The 19,885-nt window shown below is 26.8% G+C and overlaps 1 protein-coding gene across 3 annotated transcripts in view; it reads right to left on the reverse strand.

Annotated features, from left to right (window-relative positions):
• Positions 1 to 19,885, reverse strand: part of LOC129958208 (early endosome antigen 1-like) — a 120,559-nt gene that overhangs the window by 62,954 nt on the left and 37,720 nt on the right. For all 3 annotated transcript variants that reach the window (XM_056070487.1, XM_056070488.1, XM_056070485.1), the window contains exon 2: positions 6,142 to 6,328. In XM_056070487.1, coding sequence (XP_055926462.1) covers positions 6,142 to 6,174 — 33 coding nt within the window. In that variant the 5' untranslated portion in view covers positions 6,175 to 6,328. The remainder of the gene's footprint in view (positions 1 to 6,141; positions 6,329 to 19,885) is intronic.

Consider the following 19,885-nt stretch of genomic DNA (forward strand, 5'->3'; position numbering starts at 1 on the left):
GGAGCAATATATTTTTATATTCATTTCTGCGTCTAATTCAGAATGAAAAGAATTTGATTGATCTTAGATGGCAACATCATTTAAATGCAATTGAATAATGCAAACATAATTTTAATTAATTCATCAGAACACTTTAATTTTTTTTTTCAAAAACAAATCATAATTTAAGACAAGAAGAGTTAAATGCACGTTTTGAAAAATATTTTACTTTTGAATGAAAATTTATTTTCTCAGTAACATAATACAATCTTTAATTTAAAATTTTTTTTTTCCTCTAATGGATCTGAAAAAAAAAATAGCAAAAACATTAATCCAGAATTCTAGAAAAGGCCACAGTTGCCTTGTGGCAAACCGTTGGCTTCATGGTCGAAGGGTTTTCAGTTTCGATCCCATTGAATATCCGCATTGTATATGGATCTAGCGCGCGTTGCATTTGGCCGTGGTCAAACACCTCATGTTGCTGTTATCTGGACTGAAAATTTTAAGGACCATGTTTTTAATTCTCACGATCGCTAGAATTCTGTTCAGAAACACGATCTCAATTTTGAAAAAGGACATAAACCTAACAAACTAAATGAACTGAAATTTAAAAATTTTAGTATAAAATTTCAAATTTAACATACCAATTATTTTGCTTTTTTGCTTAACTGGTGCAAGCTAAAAATATATTCCTTCTTTATTTATCATGCATTTGTGTATATTTATTGTTATTCCGGGAAATTCAGAGTCCTATGATGCATGCCAGACACTCGCGCCGTTTTAATTTTGGAATCATCTACGAATCTTAAGAAGAAGTCTTAACGTCATAGCACAGTGTAGGGCAACTTGCAATTAGATGATATACCTAACTTATTTGTCAACAGAAAATTATATTACGTGCATTGATCTCATTGCATGCAATGCAACTAAAAATAAAAGAATTTTCTGAGTGTACTTCATGAATTGTACATCGCATAGAATATTTTAAAACAACCCATCAGTATTTACAGAAGTAAGTGACTCGCAGATATTTGTTTACACTTAATGTTAAATTAATTAATGCATTTTTAAAACTAGTAAAAGAATGAAAACATATCCTCAAGTCTCTAATTCAAAGTAGATTCTTTAAAAATGTACGAGAATTAAAACCCTTTGCCGGTTTTCAAAACGTTAATAAATACCATTCATAAATTTCCCTTTATTTTAAGAGTCACTCATGTAATAACGTTTATATTTTACAATTAAGAATACTTTTCAATTAATAAAATAGGATTTTTTTTTTAATTAAATTCTCACATTTATTAACTAAAGAATGAATTTCAGGCCTAAATATGAAATATTTCAAAGCTACAGTTACAAATAATTAAGGCATAAACATATTTGATAATATCCACGTGATTTATTCAAAGAATTAAATTATTTATAACAATGCACCAGTAATCAATTAATTAGCAACCTATCTAAATAAAATTTGTGTCAAAAATATAAATACAAATTTAACAAAAACTAAATTTCTCTTCTACGCTACAGGAATGAACCTCATAAATTTTCATTTTTTTGTTCAATATACTTATTTATAGCTCAAATTTGAAATTATAAAATATGTCAAGAAATGTCACACATTAATTTTTGGAAAAGGCAACCGTTGCACTAGAATTTGCATAATTTTTACTTAAAAAAAGCTAAAGTTATTAAAATATAAACTTTTGCCTGGAAGTCACTTGATGGCATGAGATAAATAAGATAATCTTGATATTATTTTAATCTTGCTTCAAGGATTGCAAGTCTGAATAATGCTAGAGAACAAGAAAAAACCTTGAAAAAAAAGAGTGGCATAAGTGGAAAGAATGACTGCATCTTTGTCAATTGTTAATTTTGCAATATACATTGAAATAACTTTTATTGCATTTTTTTCTTTGTTACTACGCAATGCATAATGTGATTCATTTGGCAAGTTGTTTTAGATTGTATAAATAACGTAGTCGCTCTTTTTTTTTCCTTTATATAGTTCGAACAAAAAGTACAAAGAAACTTTCTTTACTTTCATATGTGTTTCCTTTGATGTAATTAATACATTTAAAATCTTTACCGTTTTTTGTTGTAATTAAAAACAATACAGCAAAGATAATTTAAACAATTTACTTTGTTATTGTTTCACGAATACAGAATGCCTTCATTATGCGCTTTCAATTTTTTGCATTATAATAGTTATTATTTCAAGCAGAAAATTTTTTTAAATATAATTATGTTGAATTGTGGTTTTTTGCATTCCTGAGAGGGTTTCTAAGTATATTAATTTAATTCAAAGCAGTGACAATAGTTTTAGAAGGAAAAAAAAACTTAGAAGTCTAATTTTATATTGAAATTTAAAACTATTTGCTAAAAATCAAAATATTTAACATTCCAATGATTTTATATTAAAAAACCGTCTCAGAAATTCTAATATGGTAAAGATCGATAATTTTTTAAGAAAACTATGGAATATTTTTATGAAAAAATAATTGTTTTCAAATTACGTATATCAAAAATGCTTTAAATAAGTAAAAATAAAAAATTTGAAATATATTTCACTTTTGCCACACAAAAAACGCATTCTAAAAACGGTACAGTAAACTCTTGCTGAATGCTGACTTTATGTCACTAATACTGTGGTAAAACCTTTTTCCGTACAGCAAATTTTCTGTGGAAAAAATGCGTTAATAAAATCAAAATTAAGAAACTATGTATAATTTGAACAAATATAAATACTGTTGTAATTAAAAGTGAAAAAGGAAATAAAAGTTAAATGAAAGAGTTTTTATTCTAGTGGGCATGTGATATAACCAGAGCTGGATTATCAAATAAACAAAATATGAAATTGCCTGAGGCCCCACAACTTTAGGGGGCTACTTTTTCTACCTATAATAATATAATTTTCCGACGAATACAAGATAGCTATTTACTTAAAAACGACATTTGGTTTACATTTTTATTTTATGATTCTATTATAAATGAAAATAATGAGTGCAGCATGTTAAACTATTTACATAAATAATCTTCATTAAGAAACACGAAATGGATAAGAAAAAGTATCTCTCCAGGAAGTCTTTTAAAAAAACTGCTATAAAATCATTAAAATTCACTAATTAAAAAAACGGAATAATCATTAAAATTCACTAAAACGGAATAACTGTAAATATCTTTCTTAATGCAAAAAGTTGTTTTTTTAATAGTTTTTTTTTAGAACAGCTTCGCATCAGCATGAATATTATTGAATTATTTTCTTCTGTATTTATTAAATTTATTTACAAGCCACGTTGTTCTAGTATTTTTTTAATTAGACGCGAATATCTTCAACGTCGATCTTAAGAATAATGACAAAGAATGTATTTATTTCCCTTTCAAACACAACGTAGAAATTTACTACAGTAGCAAATTATCGTTACATCCTTCCCAGAAAGAAATCAACGATCTCTTCTCAATAAGATTTAATGCCTATAAAAGGACTATTTCTGGCATCATATTTAGAATTTTTTTGCTCCCCGCATAAAACAGGTGCTCCTGAGCTAGATAACAAGCGTTGAATTCCTCAGAGTCTGTATCATTCAAATTTCGCATTGTTCTGACTTAAAAGAAAAATCACTTTTTTGTTAGCTCAGTAAAGAGAGTCTCTTTATCCAACAAGTACAATAGAGATTCTTCTGACTAAGAAGGGCGTTTCACTTTTATAAGTTCACGCTTACATGAAAGAATGTGTTTAACACTTCTTACTCATAATAAATCACTGCTTATAATCGTATGAAAAATACAATATTTTTCTCACAGTTCCGGGATCACATTCGAAGGTTATCTGGCAATATTTTTTACTCCCAAATCAATCTCTTTTCTTTTAAATATTAAACAATAAAAATGTGACCTCAAGGTGGTGCAAAACTATCCCATCATTATGAAATTTCAATAGTTTTTAAAAATATATTCAGTTTTGAATTTTTTAAAATTTTATTCCGTTATTAATATTTAGCATGGGCTGGTGTACTTAGTACTTTGACCTAGCGGATCCAAATAATGGTATTTTGTTTTGAAAAGCAGTGACCAGTAATTCTAATGTAACAGATTTTTAAACAATTTTATAATACAAATTAAACACTAGAGCAATAATTCAAATCTGTATTGGAAGGGGGAATATTATGGTACGAAATACGCAATAAGTTATTAAAACGAATTTTTAAAGAAAATCTACGTTTTTTTTAATCCTATATATTGAAGATAAACAAGTGTACGTCGTCATTATACTGAGGATTATTACAAAATTATAGAGAAAATAGTGCAAAATTCAATAAAGAATGGTGAATTGTATTAATTTTTCTAAATATGGTTAGAAACAGAGTTGTCGGTTTTAAGTAATTCTTAATAACTGACCACAACCCGTGAGAAATTTAATTTTCGAAATAAAATTTCATTATGTGGGTCAACTGAACAATAATGTATTCAATTCCTCAAGTTTTAACCGCAAAATAGAAATAAATAAAGATAAATAAAAAAAAAATTTAACATTTCAAAATCCAAGATAAACTAACACCAACAATTTCTATTAATACCAAGCATAAATATATTTTAATTCATTTCGATTTAAATGAAATGATTTAATTTCATTGCATTAATTATAAATTGGAAAAAAAGAACATTTTTCCTTCTATGCAAAGATAGCCGAAGTTTAATTAACTTTTTCATGTTTTAAATAAGAAAACAGGAAATACGCGGCGTTTAATTTTAAACACTCGGAAGTAAATTGCCTTGCAATTACATTCATAAAAGTAGCGCATTCCTTTTAAAAACGGTATTTTCTTCCGAAAAAAAATTAAAACAATTTTTTTCATGCTTGGTTAACTATGCATAAAGGTAGTATTCCGAAAACGAATTATATCTTTTTTCTAATGAGTCCCAGGCATTCGAAACCATTTCTTATATGAAATGAAGGTCAAACATCGTGCTGTTAACGTTTGACGACATTATTGCTTTCACGATGCTCGCGTTCGAACTCGTTTTCATCAACAGTTTACAGATTTTTCGTTCTTTCTTGGGTTTCCTTATAATTGTGTGTTCTGAATGGTTAAACTGAAAGGAAATCATGGATAATGAACACATCATTACCATATTAATTTCGATATGTAATTAATAAATGCATTGTATTATTCGATAAGATCCTAACTGAATTTATTTTTATTTTGTAACTTTATCGAAGCATTTCAGCTGTTCAAATACCAAAAGTAAATATTCTTTTGAAGTATATTAATTTTTGAGGGTTAAGAGGTTTTTCGACTAAATATCAACCAGCCATTTTTTTGATAACAGAATTTATTATTTCAGAGTATACAAATATAATTTCTTTTATTAGTATTCAGAATTGAAATCTTATAACAGAATTTATTATTTCAGAGTGTACAAATATAATTTCTTTTATTAGTATTCAGAATTGAAATCTTATAAAAGAATTTATTATTTCAGAGTGTACAAATATAATTTCTTTTATTAGTATTCAGAATTGAAATCTTACACAAGCATAGATCTATTGTCAGTAGAAATATAAAAGCAATGAATGTCCAAGATTGTGAAAATTTGTTTCTTGCACATAGTTTATAAGTATTCAATAAGCAACTGATAATTAAAAATAGGTATACATTTCATATTATATATATATATTTTTTTACATTGAGATAATTTTGGATTTAAATAACTGCATAATTTAAAAAGAAAATTAGAAAGTACTCAGCAGCAATGTTATTTACATTCAAATGTCATTCATAAATTATTCATACGCCCTGATAAATTCTTTAGATAAAATATCGTTTCCGCCAATATCTTTCTAGGTTAGAATTCTTTTCAAATTAAGAAATGTTTTTTTCTGTGAGCTGGCAAAGTTGAATTTAAATAGAGTGATTCATTTTTAATCATGAAAAGGTATCAATAAATATTATATTCAAAATACAACATAAATTAAAAATTTACTCTCATGCTATCATAAAATGTATTTTTTCATTCACTATGATTCGAATTTAAATTGTATTCTCTGAACATGACAAAAAAAGGAAAAGAAAAATGTAAATAAAAAAGTAAATATACTGTACTAGAACAGTCTACAAATATTAAAAAATAAACAGTTTTGAAACACAAATATATACTTACATAGCACTTTTGCCCCATCATTTCACACGTCATACCAAAAGTTGCTTCAGCAATATCTTATAATGAAACACTATTTTTGTACATTCTGAAGTTAATTCCAATTATTCCGAGGAGGTTTCAAACGTGTAATGAACTGAAGCAGCACTGTCCGCAACTTTGAAGCCATCGAGTTCAGGTGGCTTAGTACCTGTCAAAGAAAAATTAAACACTATTATTTTTTATCTATTTATTTTATCAAATTAAAAAAGAAAAACAAGATTTCCTTCATTAGCCGAAAAGCCATCTTACATCGAACTTTCTGCTAATTTCAAGGGTATCAGCTATATGATCAATTAACGGATAGATCTTTCATGTAACGAAGCGAAACGATGCTCCTATGAATTACACTGGTTGGAAAAAAACGCGTTGTTAGTGAACCTTATTTTCCAACAGACGCTACTCCTTTATTGTTATAACAAAGAGTAATATCACACTATTAATAAGCGCGTGAAAAAAAATCACACCTATGTTGAGTTCGGGTCAGGTCAAATCTCTGTGAAAGAAGTCCACAGAGCGAAAACGTGCTTTTTGTTTCGTCTTCAGAGGAAAATTCACTTCGTATACAACTTCTGAATGGGAGTCTTATAGCAAGACAAAGAAGTTACCTACTAAGATTATTGCACATAAGGATTCAGTAACAGATTGCGTTTTGTTATAGCACTTATTTATCAGTTTCTTTTTATGTGGTCTATTGATTCTGAAGATGGGTTCTCGTGATAGCATCGTCGAATGTTTATGTTCCATGCTTCACTTCTCCCGGCGTTTTGTACAGCGAGTGACAAAAATAAAACAAAACGTTTGTCAATGTTTTCCAGCGCAGGTGTTTGACCAATTTATTCCGTTAAAATGCCAGGTTTTCTTGGTAAGATTGAAAGAACGTTTACCCGAGTTAAAATAGAGTGGATTTTTTGGGGAAACGTTTAACTCAATTGGTTTCTAACAATTTCGAATTTATGTTCAATTTTATACTTATACATAAGATATATAATCAACTTCTTTACAAAAGACTTAAAGAACGTTTCGAATAGGTAATAAAGCGAATTTTCAACACTACGAAAACAATACTTTTACTCGACGTTAAATCTTCTTTATTTGCCTAAAAATGTGAAAGTTTTTTTTTTTTTTTTTAAATGTACTACAACTATCGCACTCGATATTTTGAAAACACAAGAAGATATTTTTTGTTAATATGCAGCTAGTATAAATTTCATTGTAATGTTAATTCCATTTCATCTGCATACAAAACAGTGAGTTGAATAAAAATATTTACTTTTCAATAAATAAAAAAATTACTACTTATTATAGTTAATACGTCGGAAAAAAAAAGAAAAACGATTAGAAGAGAATTTAAATTAAAATATTAATATTTAACATGTTTAGATAATTAATAATTTATGAAATCAATTATTATTTCGTTCATTTACTGTAGTAGTTGACCTTTAAATGAATGCAATGAATTAAAGAATGAATATAAAACAATAACTTGTAGTAAACTGGATTACATTTCTTTTATTGCGTTATATATTTTTAAAGCAGAAACATGATAATTTACGTAAGCCTTTTTGCATAAAACAAATAACAACGGGCACTTTTTCATAAATTATCATGGGATTGTAAATCTACATTATCTTAAAAATAATATCCCAAAATCTCTAAATGTATTACCAGTTTTTTTTTTTAATTTTTATTTTTTATTTTTGAATATTCAAATGAAAAGTTAAATTCATAAAAGAATGGATAAATCGATTTAGTAAAAAGTTTAAACCCTCCATATTAATTCTGAGTGAGACAAAGATGTACTCAATTTGCGGTTCCCAACTTTCTTTTAATTGAGACTCGACTATATATATGTGAGTTCCAATTAAAATAAAGTTGTGAATTGACTCAACTGTATTAAAAATGATTCTCTTTTTTTTGTTTTAATTCTACATTTTCCCAAATTTTTCGTCTTTTTTTTTTTTTTTTTTTACTATTTTCCTATCTTATCCTCCTTCCATGCATCGATTCCTTTCACCGTCTCCATAAATTAGGAATTATTACTTGAAACGTTATTCGTACATGTACAAATATTTAAGAATTTTTATTTATTCGCTGTCTATTTTTTAATTCAATGTATAGTGGTAATTTTATTCTTCTGTTTAAAGACAAAAATAGAACAAAAGTATTATGTTAGGGTTTGTAGTCTACCAATACTCCAGATGTGTTTCTGCTTTTTCTATATTAAATCGCGGGCAATTATCACTGCTTATTTATATGCAACTTTTCAGTGAAAAAAATTCCAGTACATTTGCAAAGAAGCAAATGCAATGCTAAAACAGAGTCGAATGAAAAATCTTATGAAATAATTTAGATATACTTCTTACGTTATTCAAGACAAGAAATTTAATTTATTAATATCCTAACTGTTGCTGTGTTTATTTAATCATCATTTTTCTGGCTCCTAAAGTTATTACCAAAACTTTCACATTTTAAAGAAAATTAAGAACCCTATGAAAAAAAGCAATTAATACGAACAGTGATTAATTCATATAAACTGCATCGAAATATATGTCACTTCATTGAGAATAATGTTCATGACATTACAATTTGGGGCCCAGCTATTCTTAAAGAGTTAAGAATAACGATACTGAGGTAATGTACTCGAAAGTGAGGTACATGAACTTAAAAAAAATGGAACAAGAAAAAAAGGACCGGTTTTTATATGAATGGTCTATTTCAATGTGATATCGTCTGGTTTTACTAAGACACCTAAGAAAGAGTTTACCCCAGTTCCATAATGGCGATTAATTATGTATTACTCCGAAAAAATCGACCCGTTCATCAACGAGTCACTTGCTTCACAACCTGTTTCACTAAAACGGGATTATCGCTATAGATTTTTTTTCTTTTTATTAAGATAAAAGTTTTAGAAAACAAAAACAACTAACATTCATTATTTTTTTTTAAGAATGAGGTTTTGATTTATATGAAAAGAGGAATTTGGAAGAGTTTGTTATCACAGTAAATGAGGTACAAATTGGATGCTTTCATTAATAAATAACTCACACTCTTTATTAATAGAAAGTTGCATCATAGAAAAATGAATCTTTATCAAAGGAATATAATATAATTTATTCGTTACGTTATTATTATGTTATGTTTCATTAAGTATTAATGAATTATTCACGAAGTATTTTTTAATAATTATTCTTATGAAAAGATTCTATAAAAGAGAAGTTTGTTAATTCTTACTTTTGAATAGAAAATATTAATAAAAAATTTATGATCCCCATATGTTGCAAAAATATTATTTATTTATGAATTTTATAATAAAATATGCTGTTCCGGAATTCATTTTCCTTTATTTGTTTAACAGCTGAATCAATTTATCTCCTCTTTCGTGTGTGTTCTTATTTACAAATATATTCAATAATATTGCTTTCGCTTAAAAATGCTGACTCTCTAAATACTTTAAAAATATTTTCTATAAATACCGATGAGTAATATTATGCAACTTATTGATAATATAAGCATCGACAAATTTAATTTGTTATTCTTTTTATTTCACGAAAATTTTAATCCGAGGGCCACTTCAAGATTTTGCCTCACTGATTCTTATATCCAATTAAATCTGTTTAATACCTTACAAGAAAACAGTTTGAAACAGAAACAAAATGAAAAAATTAATACGAAAACTGTTCAAGCGTACTTTTAAAACGAATTGCCAATAATTAAATACTATAATCTGCCTTGAGCTGTAGTTAACATACATTCTTTAGTGATTTTAAATTATCAATTAAATCGTTTCAGCCTTTCCAAATTATGGTATCTTTTGTACACAATTATTGTCACGATCGCCTCAATGGGCAAGAATCAGGCAATTAACGATTTTACGATTATTGAAAAAAAGGATAAAATTAGAATTTTAATGGCTCTTATTCACAAGATTACAGCTTATTGTTTGAAATTAATTATAGGGAAAAAACTGATGGCTCACATTTTATTTCTGGTATAAGCGTGATAATTGAAACCATTTACCTGAGTATCGCTACAGATTAATATGATAATGCATCCTTAAAACAAAATGTTTACATGTTTGATCCGGAAACAAATTATCCATCCAAGGATATTTCGTGATAGACTTTTCCGATTTAAAGATAACAAAGAAAGCGATTTGACCTTTACCAGTGATTATTTATAAGCATCTTTAACAAATGAAAGAAAAATGGTCAACAAAAAGTCGAGGCTATTTGACGCGTAAAATAATTCAATCATAGAGAGTTTAAATGTCAAGTGCTTTATTGCCAAGAATTTATTTTTTAAACAAATAAGGTGTTAAAAATATCTATTGTAAAATATAAGCTTGCTACAGTAAAATAAGGTGTGTTTTTTTTATCAGTTTGTTGCCTCGTTGCGTTCCTATCAGGTAATAACTACTTTCTGATCATTCAGGTAACTGTTTCTATATCACGCTTTACTTTAATTAAAGGCAGGTGTTAAAAAAGTGCTTTTTCTTCGAAATAAGGGTCATGAGGCAGTTGAAATGTTCGCGTCGAAAGTGAGGATTCGAAACTTAATTATCGACTTTATTTCTTTAATGTAAATGTTATGCTAATTTTTGCTTTTTTAAACAGACGCGTCATTGTTTTTGAAAGAAGTAGGATGAATCGTAAATAAAATTTGCTGATAAAAATCGGCTTTTACAAATTAGTTTACGAGAAAACCATGTTGAAAATTGTAAGAATTGAAATGGCATTGACATCGTATATTTTTAATAATACTAATTTACAAATTTAAAATTACACAACTGATTAAATATTCATTGTGGAAAAACATGTTTCACACGAATTAATACGAAAAAAATTGTTATTAGTTTTTACTATTTCTTCATCGCGAACGATCTCATAATATCGTTTTCAAAAATTGTTTCAAAAAAATATCGTTTTCAAAAAGCAAAATTCAGATAATGTGATATGTTATATTAATTTAATATTATTTTCATTCTAAACTCGCATCAGCTTATGTTCAGAAAAAGGAATAAAATATTTAACTAAAAGATCGTTGACAGCGAAATTTTTATTGTTTGTTTCTCAAAAGTTTTTCAAAACTGTTGACAGCTAATGGTAAATAATTTCAAAAGCTACAAACAAAGCAAATATTTTTCATTTTATTTATAAATTTAAAAAAGACTGCTTAGTTTTGCATTTTTGTTACAGTTATTTTATTGGAAGTGTTAATACTATTGAATGTTGCTATTACATTACAGCATAAATGCGTTATTTAATAATATTGCTATTTAAATATAAAAAATTTAATAGAACTTATGACATGAAAAGGCTACAAACCCAACTTTATCAGACTGATGACTAAATAGTTGTTGAAAAAGAATGCATATCAAACTCTTTTTTAAAAATGGTATGAATAAAAATTCAGAAACTTGAATTAAAGCAAAAAAAAAAACAAAAAAAAACAAAAAAACAACCCTTTTCGGTCATATTTAAATTAGATATGGAGGGGGGGGGATTTTACATAGAAATATAAATATTATTCTTGAATCAATAAATTTATGCAATGACACAATAATAGAGGATTGTTTATTTTTCAACTTAGAATTTATATGAAATGTTTTTCAATTCTCGGTGTAAATGACATGAAAATAAGTACTTTTACAACAATTTTCAAAATGTTTCTATAATTTTTATGTTTAACGCCTCTCAGCCTTTTATGTCTAAACTCACTTAAAATATACGAAAATATATTTTTAATCAAAAAGAATACTTATTCTCTCAGCTTCGACTAATATTTATGCGGATACCAGAGAATAAAAATGGCATGTTTTACTGGCTATTATTTCTTATTTTGTATGTTTTTGGTGAAATATGTATAATTTCCATTCCTTTCTCTTTGAATTAAATTTATTGGATAGTTATTTTAAAGAAATAGAAATAGTTTTATACACTGAAAGCTATTCAATATAATTGGAAAAGTCTAGTTTTTGAAAAATTTTCATTGATAAATATTGAAATTCTAAAGCTGAAGCATCGAAAAAAAGTTCTCAATTCACAACTTTTTAGTTTTATTTAAACTAAATTATTTTTATCATGATTTATTTTTATGTGTATGGAAGATGAAATGTTATGTGAAAGTATAAATTTCACTTAATAGTCGATAAATTTAAGAAGCTAAATGAAGTCAGTCAGTAACAGCTTCTTTCCAGTTCATAGAACAGTAATATTTCATAGAACAGTAATATTTCTTTCAGTAATTCAAAAATAATTTGCAAGACATTTACATATATTTTATTTTCGAGGAGAAGCGATTTTTTTTTTTTTTTTTTTTTTTTTTTGCGGGATGCTATTTAAATATTAACAATTAGATCATTCTTTTCAATAATTAATTAAGTAAAATAAACACATCCTTTCTGAATATCAGCTGTTATTTTTAAAACCAACAAACACGCATTCCCAAGAAGAGTACTAAAATTTTGTATTTGACTTGTCTTGTTTTATCTGCATTTCTGGCATTTTTGGTCAGAGATTTCCGTTCGCTTCTGTAAGAAATATATTAAATAGTGTATTATTTTATAAATACAAATTTGGTCTTCCGCATTTAGGTGCAATTAGAAATAACTGCCTACTCAAAACTGATCAGGACAGCATCCCTAAATAAGCCTCAAGTTTCTGGCCTTTCTAGGTTAACAGTGCACTTACTAGGAATACCAATACGTTTGACGATGACCTTGTTCAGAATATTTTTTCTTACACAACACACAGAGTGCTATGAACTGAAAGTATCTGACCTCCTTCCGATGAAAAATTCTACGCGATATGCTTACTTAATTCTTTACTGATGCACCTTCTTTTTCTTTTTTTTATTCTTTTTGTGTGTGTGTGTCCGGCCGGTGCGCATTCTTTTCTTTTTGCAGTTGATTTCTAAATATCATTAATACCATTCTAACCATGCCAACATGCCCATTTCTTAATGTTTCACACAAAGTGATAAGAAAATTTGAATTTCTTTCATATAAATTAAGTGTCTTTATTTATCTTGTTTTTTATTTATCGGTACATAAATTTTAATTTTTTAGAAGTAAAATGTAATTTTTAAATAGTAAAATGTGGCTTTACTATTTAAAAAGCAAGTAGTAAAATATACTTTTTTAGAAGTTTTAATGAATCAAAAATTAATTTAAATGTTACTGTCTGATTAGTTCTAATATAACTAATGTCCTAGACTGTTCTTATTATTTATCTGTAAATACAATAAATTCTCGATTATCCTCCAATGGATTCTGTATGATTGTTAATCCTGAAATATTGTTAAAAACCTCAATATCAAATTTTTTTACAAAAAAGAGAGAGAGAGAGAGAAATGTTTTAAAGAAGAAAAAAAAAAAAAAAAATCAAAAAAAAAAATTTCTAAAAAGAAATGACCAATAAACTTTTAAGTATAAAAATTTACTATTTGTTTAAGTGTATTACTTAATCTACTGTTTATTTATAATAAAGAGCATATAGACATAATTGTGTGTGTTGGCTTTTTACTATAAATAACCATATTTCTATGTCCTTTTTCGCCCATTTTGCGGATTATCCAAGGAAATCAATCACCCTTGGCTACTAGTAATTAGGATTTTTCGGTGAATCACAGCAATTAATATCAGTTAAAAAGGATTCACTAGATTAAACTTATTATAAGGTAGGCTTATTCATTTTTCTAAATTTATTTCGCATAGAATATAGCTAGCCCAGCATCATTTATATGTTTCAATCAGCCTAAAGGAGAAATATTACCAGTAAAAATTCTATATCTTGTTTATACTTCTTCATCGTCTTCTTCTTTTGGGGGAAAATATTTTAATAATTAATTATTTAAATGTTTCAGAATTTTTGTATTTAATTACAATAATTATTTGCTTGGATTTAGTCCTACTTCGCTTCATATTACCTACATCTCCCGGCTACCAAGGTTCTACGGCACTCACGAATGATGTGTAGAAAATCGTTTCTTTATATTAAAGCCAGTTATAAAATGTTGTGCATATCTGTCTTATTACAGTTGTGTGTTATATTTACATGCTATTCACTGTATACATTTTTTTTGTATGTAGAGATAAAAGCACAATTTTATACCTACTAAAATAGTTAAATTACTATTTTCATCTAGCCGTTTTCAATCAAATTATTTTTCTTTATTTCGGCTCAAAATGAAATTTTGCATTTTAAATTTTGTTTACTTTCTGTTAACCCTTTGTTCAGCATTTATATAAAGGAAGGTACATAATGCTGTGCACATCTACATCTTCTATACACTTTAAAATAGCTTTTTATATCAATTTTAACAGGACTGCATTCACAACCTTTTTTTTAGCTTATTTTAATTGTGTTATGAGTTTCTATACTTCAGCACTATCAACACAAAAGAAAAATTCGAAAATTTGGTCGGCGAGTGGAAAAAACTATCAGAATCGCTTTTATAAATAAATTCATTTTTTAAATTACTCTAAACACCTGTCAAATTTATTTTGAATTTTCCTCCTTTGCATTTCAAAACTGCTCATCCGAGAAACGCATCAATATTGCTTTCTAAACTTGGATATACAGAAATAGAAAATAGATGTTCCAAACTTATTTAGCTACTTATGCTGATTTTTCTTTTGAAATCTCTCTTATTATTCTCGTTATATTTTCACACACGGTTAAAATGTGTTTATTACTACTGATTTTTTTTTCCAAATATGGATCAAGCAAATACAATGGTTTTCAAATAATTTGAAAGATAGTAGTTTGTTCCGGTCTCTTTCCGCATTGATGGAAGTGAGAATGACACTGAAGTCTCTTTGTATTTGTTTCATTTCAACTAGCAATCATTTTTAGTATTTCAATTTCAAGTAGTTATCATTACACTTCCATTTGAGTTAGCAATCATTTTGCTAAATAAAATTCGGTCATTTGTACTTTCTACTACATTTTTAAAAAGATGAGAAAACATTTTCAGCTAGAATTACTACTCTGATTGATCATCAAATTTAGTTTTTGAAATAAAAAAATATAATAATGAAGAAGAAGAAAATAGATCTCCATGGTACTCAATTTTGAAAATTTTATAACATATTAAGCTCCTAAATTGAAAATCAAAATTTTAATCAAGTGAATTTTCATATCAAGAGTAGATAATTTTTGCATGTTTATAAATGAATCAATTTGAAAATATTACAAGGGAATTTCGAATCAATTGAAAAGTATCAGCTACTAATGAAACAAAATATTCAACAGTGTGACTGCAATATTTTGTAGCTATTCAGTTGCTATAACGAGAAAGATTGTTTTCAGCTTAATATATTGATCAGTTTTCACGAACTTTAGTTGAAAATGAAAGAATTTTCTTGTCTAAAATAGAAAAGTTAAGAGGACATTTTTCTATCATTCAAAATTTCAATTACAATTTTCATTCCAATTACAAGGTTAGACCCTGAAAGTGGGCTTACGAAAATGATAATATTTCAGTTAAAAGTGCTTCATAACTGCTTTATCAAAACGAAATAATTAATTTTTATAATTCAGGTGAATGCTAAACAAATTAAGTCTCTCTAATTCCTTCGAATTGATATGGTAATTTGTAGAGTGATCGCCAATTCAGATGCCATCGCAGTCATCTGATCATGGTATAAAAATTATGAGGTCCATTCCAAATTAGCCCTGGTGACCACAAGGGTCGTTAATATAACTAAACCAAGTCACCCAATCCAAATTAATTTTAAAACTGTGTATTTTATACCTTAATAGAAATCAACTGTATAATATAGTACTTACAACTGAATAAGAATTTTTTTTTTTTTTGATGAAAGCTCCTTAGAAATGTCTTAAGTGTTATTTTTTAATTTTACTTTCCAAAGCAATGATTGATTTTTATTGATATAAGTGGAAATGAAGGAAACTCTCCACGTCATTTTATATAATAAAGTATACGCAGATTATTCAGCTGTTTAACCATTTAAAATTCTATCAAATTCACATCATCATAATTTTATATTTTAGGCATGATTTCGAAATAATCTACCAATTTTTATCATCGGCAGACATGGTTAATAATTTTGCCATCAAGGGGCAATTAACTTAAATGCATACCAGTTTTATACATCCAACTGGAATTTAAACATTTCGAAATAGAATAATTTTACAATAAAAAAAATCCAGTAATTTAGGAATATTTAGTAATTATTTTCTTATAAAACTATAATGCATGGTCTCTAAAAGAATAAAATAAAATGGATATTTAAGTGACATTAAGCCATTAATATTCAGATTAAAACCTTATGACGTGTTAACATAAGTTAGTGCTACTGAGTTATTAATATTTAGATTGATATAATTTGATGCGCCGATTAATAACTTAATGTAAATGTTTGATTTGATAAATAAATAAAATGAACTCTTGCATGTTTTTTTTATTATTTAATTACATGGCAACATCTGTTTCGAGAATTTTCTGCTTTATTGATTTAATTGAGAATCCATAGTATACGTGAGATGTTTGTGAATTATTAATAACTTTTGTACCGAATTATAGCTCTTTGAATTTCGGCTAATAATTTTGAGAAACGATAATGCATTGGAAGTATGACACACAGGCACAGTGGGTAAACACGTAAAAACAATAATAAAATTAGATGCAATCCATCAGTTATGATTCAAACATTCATTTCTGTTATTATCTATTCTTCTAATTAAATAATTTAATTTAATGATGCTTGTCATTTAAATCAGCGTTCACACATCATAATGACAATCATATTCTCACACAGTAGTGATTGTTGATCTGAAAAGCAGCATCAAATCGATTTTGTTACTAAATGAAATTCAGAGCACCTCAATTACATTCGCTCTTCGTTGGTATTTATGACAGCTGTATTGTTACACATCTTCTGGGCATTGATCAATCTCAATTATTTCATAATCTTCAAATCAATCTGGTGATCCCGATTCTATGAAAAGTAGCCTTAGTCAGCTCTGCTTAAATTATAAATCGATTTTTTTTTATCTCTTCTAAAATGGTTGTTCAGCAAGAAATTTAAAAAGAAAGATTGACGGATGTGCTAAATTAAAAGAAAAATCTTGATAGCTAAATATAGCACTAATCCAGGCAGTCTGATTTAAAATTCTTAGGAAATCTTGTTTTGAAACTTTATTATCTTATCTTTAAAAAATAAGATTGTAATTAGTTCATAAAAAATAAATTTAATCATTAATAAGCTAAATAAAAGAGTTTGTGAAAACAAATTTCTCTTATTGTACAGAAATGTAAAGCTTTTTATTTAAATTTTTTTCTTTTTTTTTTTAGTTTTTAATATATTTTATATTAATTATTATAAATATTATAGAAACTCGAAATATATGTTTTATCAAATTCATTATCAGATGGCGATATTTGCAAGGAATCATAATTTAATACAGTCTTTAATTAACTGATGATTAAGTTCCAAAACTTTTTAAACTGTGTATTGTATACAAACGTTCAAACAAAGCACAGATTTTCAGAATTCTAGCACTTCAGGAAATGAGTGAAAAATCGATTATAAAATTTTATTTTTACAAACATGAAACAAGTGAAATTAAATAAGTGTTAAAGAATCCTACATGCACTGAAATTCTGTGTTTTACCTGGAATATTAATTGAGTTAACTAATCAATTTTAGTATGATTTTATGACATTATTTAAAGTGACTTAAGATTTGATCTCTTGTACCAAACATATGTTTCAATCGAAAAAGCATAAAAATTCATATAAAAGATGACTGTTTAATAAGTCATCGGCAAAACTAAAAGTAAACATAAAACGCACGACATCAAGTTCAAATAAATAAAGAAAATTAAAAAGAAGATTGCAATTTGATTGTTTGAATTTCATTTCGAAGCTATTCAAAATTATAAATTCAGTTCCATCTTCAAGAGTTGAAGTATTAAAAATCATACAGCACATCCTACGAGTGTTTATTATAAAGTCGTTTCGACAGAAGGAGACAATCTTAATTCGTGTCACATAATACTGACGTGATGATTTCAAGAGTTGAAACATTTCCTCACAACATTTCTTTTGTACTTATTAGTAAAAGTGACATAAACAACTTGTCTGTGACCCATTCACGAAGAAAGGGCATTGAACAGACACAAAGAATTACGTCAACTTTACAGAAGAGCTTGCCAGACATTTAAAGTTACGCATGGCATAAACAGACATATTTTATTTAACAAATAAGATAAAAAGGATTTAACCTCTTATATCTATGACATAAAATTGAAAAGCAGAAAATTATTTTGAAAGGGAATTTAAGACGAAGCGTATTTGTTTTTATAACTGTTGTACAATTTCACCAACTTTTGCTACTACTGTAAATAAATAGATAAAAATTTATACTGATATATACTAAAATACAGAAAATGATTTTTTTTATTTTAAAATCTGTAGATTAAATTAAAAATCACAACAGCGTATTCCGATTATAGAAAAAAACCTAAATAAATAGGAATTCTAATCATATTCATGATGCATTTTAATTTATAAAATATGTTTATTAATTTTCTTTCTTATGATACGAACTATGGGTTAAATTTCTGATAGTATTGTTTTCAGCGTCTCAAGCTTTCATCTTCTTTTCTACCTTAGAATTTTGGTTTAAAAAATTATTTTCTGTTTTTCACTATTCTAATAAAAGCGTATTTTAAAAAACTTTATTACATTTTTTTTTATTATTTTCTACTTTTAAATCTTTAATATGTTTCATAATCATTTCAATAATTATTATGCAATCTTACAATCAGTTTTTTTTTCTGAAATCCACTATTTTAAGGTCCCTCTCAAATAGTATAAATATTTACTTAAAATTAATTAATTAATATTCAATTTCTTAAAATATTAAATATTGTTTTATCTTCGAGAACACACTTATATACAAAATTTCAAAATTGTAGCACGTCTGAAACTGAGTGAAATGCCGATTTCAAAATTCCATCTTCACAAATATAAAAAATATTAAATTAAATGTAAATGTGTACAGGAATTAATATGAATAAATACGATTGAACTGCTTTGTAGCTAAATCATGAAGAACGGTTTTTTTTTTCACTTAGCCGTTTTAAGAATTAAAGCATTACCGAATTCCTATCATCTTTGCGATATACCTCTACAAATATATAGATATTCATATTTTAATCTTTTCTAATTGTATTTTTTTCTTTCAGATTTTGCATATTATTTCAAAATAATTTATTTATTATTTTAAAATAATATGTCTGAGATATGCCGGTGTTAAGGTATGCAATTAAATTTGCACATTTCTTAATCCTTTTTACGGAAATGCGTATTAATCCTCAAAATTCCGATTTTTGAAAATCGCTATTTAGATGCAACGTTTGTAAAAAAAAAAAAAAAAGTTGAGATATTTTTAAAACGAATTAAATTGTTATTTATATGCTACCCTATAAAGACATAATATATTTTAAAGCTGTAACAGCAAAAGAAAAATGTATCAACCTGCTAAAGTCGAGGGATGCAGCAAAAAATAGACTGGTTTTCAATCCCTGAAAATCGCGGGATTCGCTATTTGAGGGTTAACTGATATCGTCAAAACATCACTACACATAAAGATCCATTTGTGAAGAATTATAACTAGGGATCGTTCAATAAATTGAACTCTGCACCTACTTAGGGATTATCTTAATGCGGTACG

Source organism: Argiope bruennichi, chromosome X1 (assembly GCF_947563725.1).
Source record: "Argiope bruennichi chromosome X1, qqArgBrue1.1, whole genome shotgun sequence".
Classification (NCBI taxonomy): domain Eukaryota; kingdom Metazoa; phylum Arthropoda; class Arachnida; order Araneae; family Araneidae; genus Argiope; species Argiope bruennichi.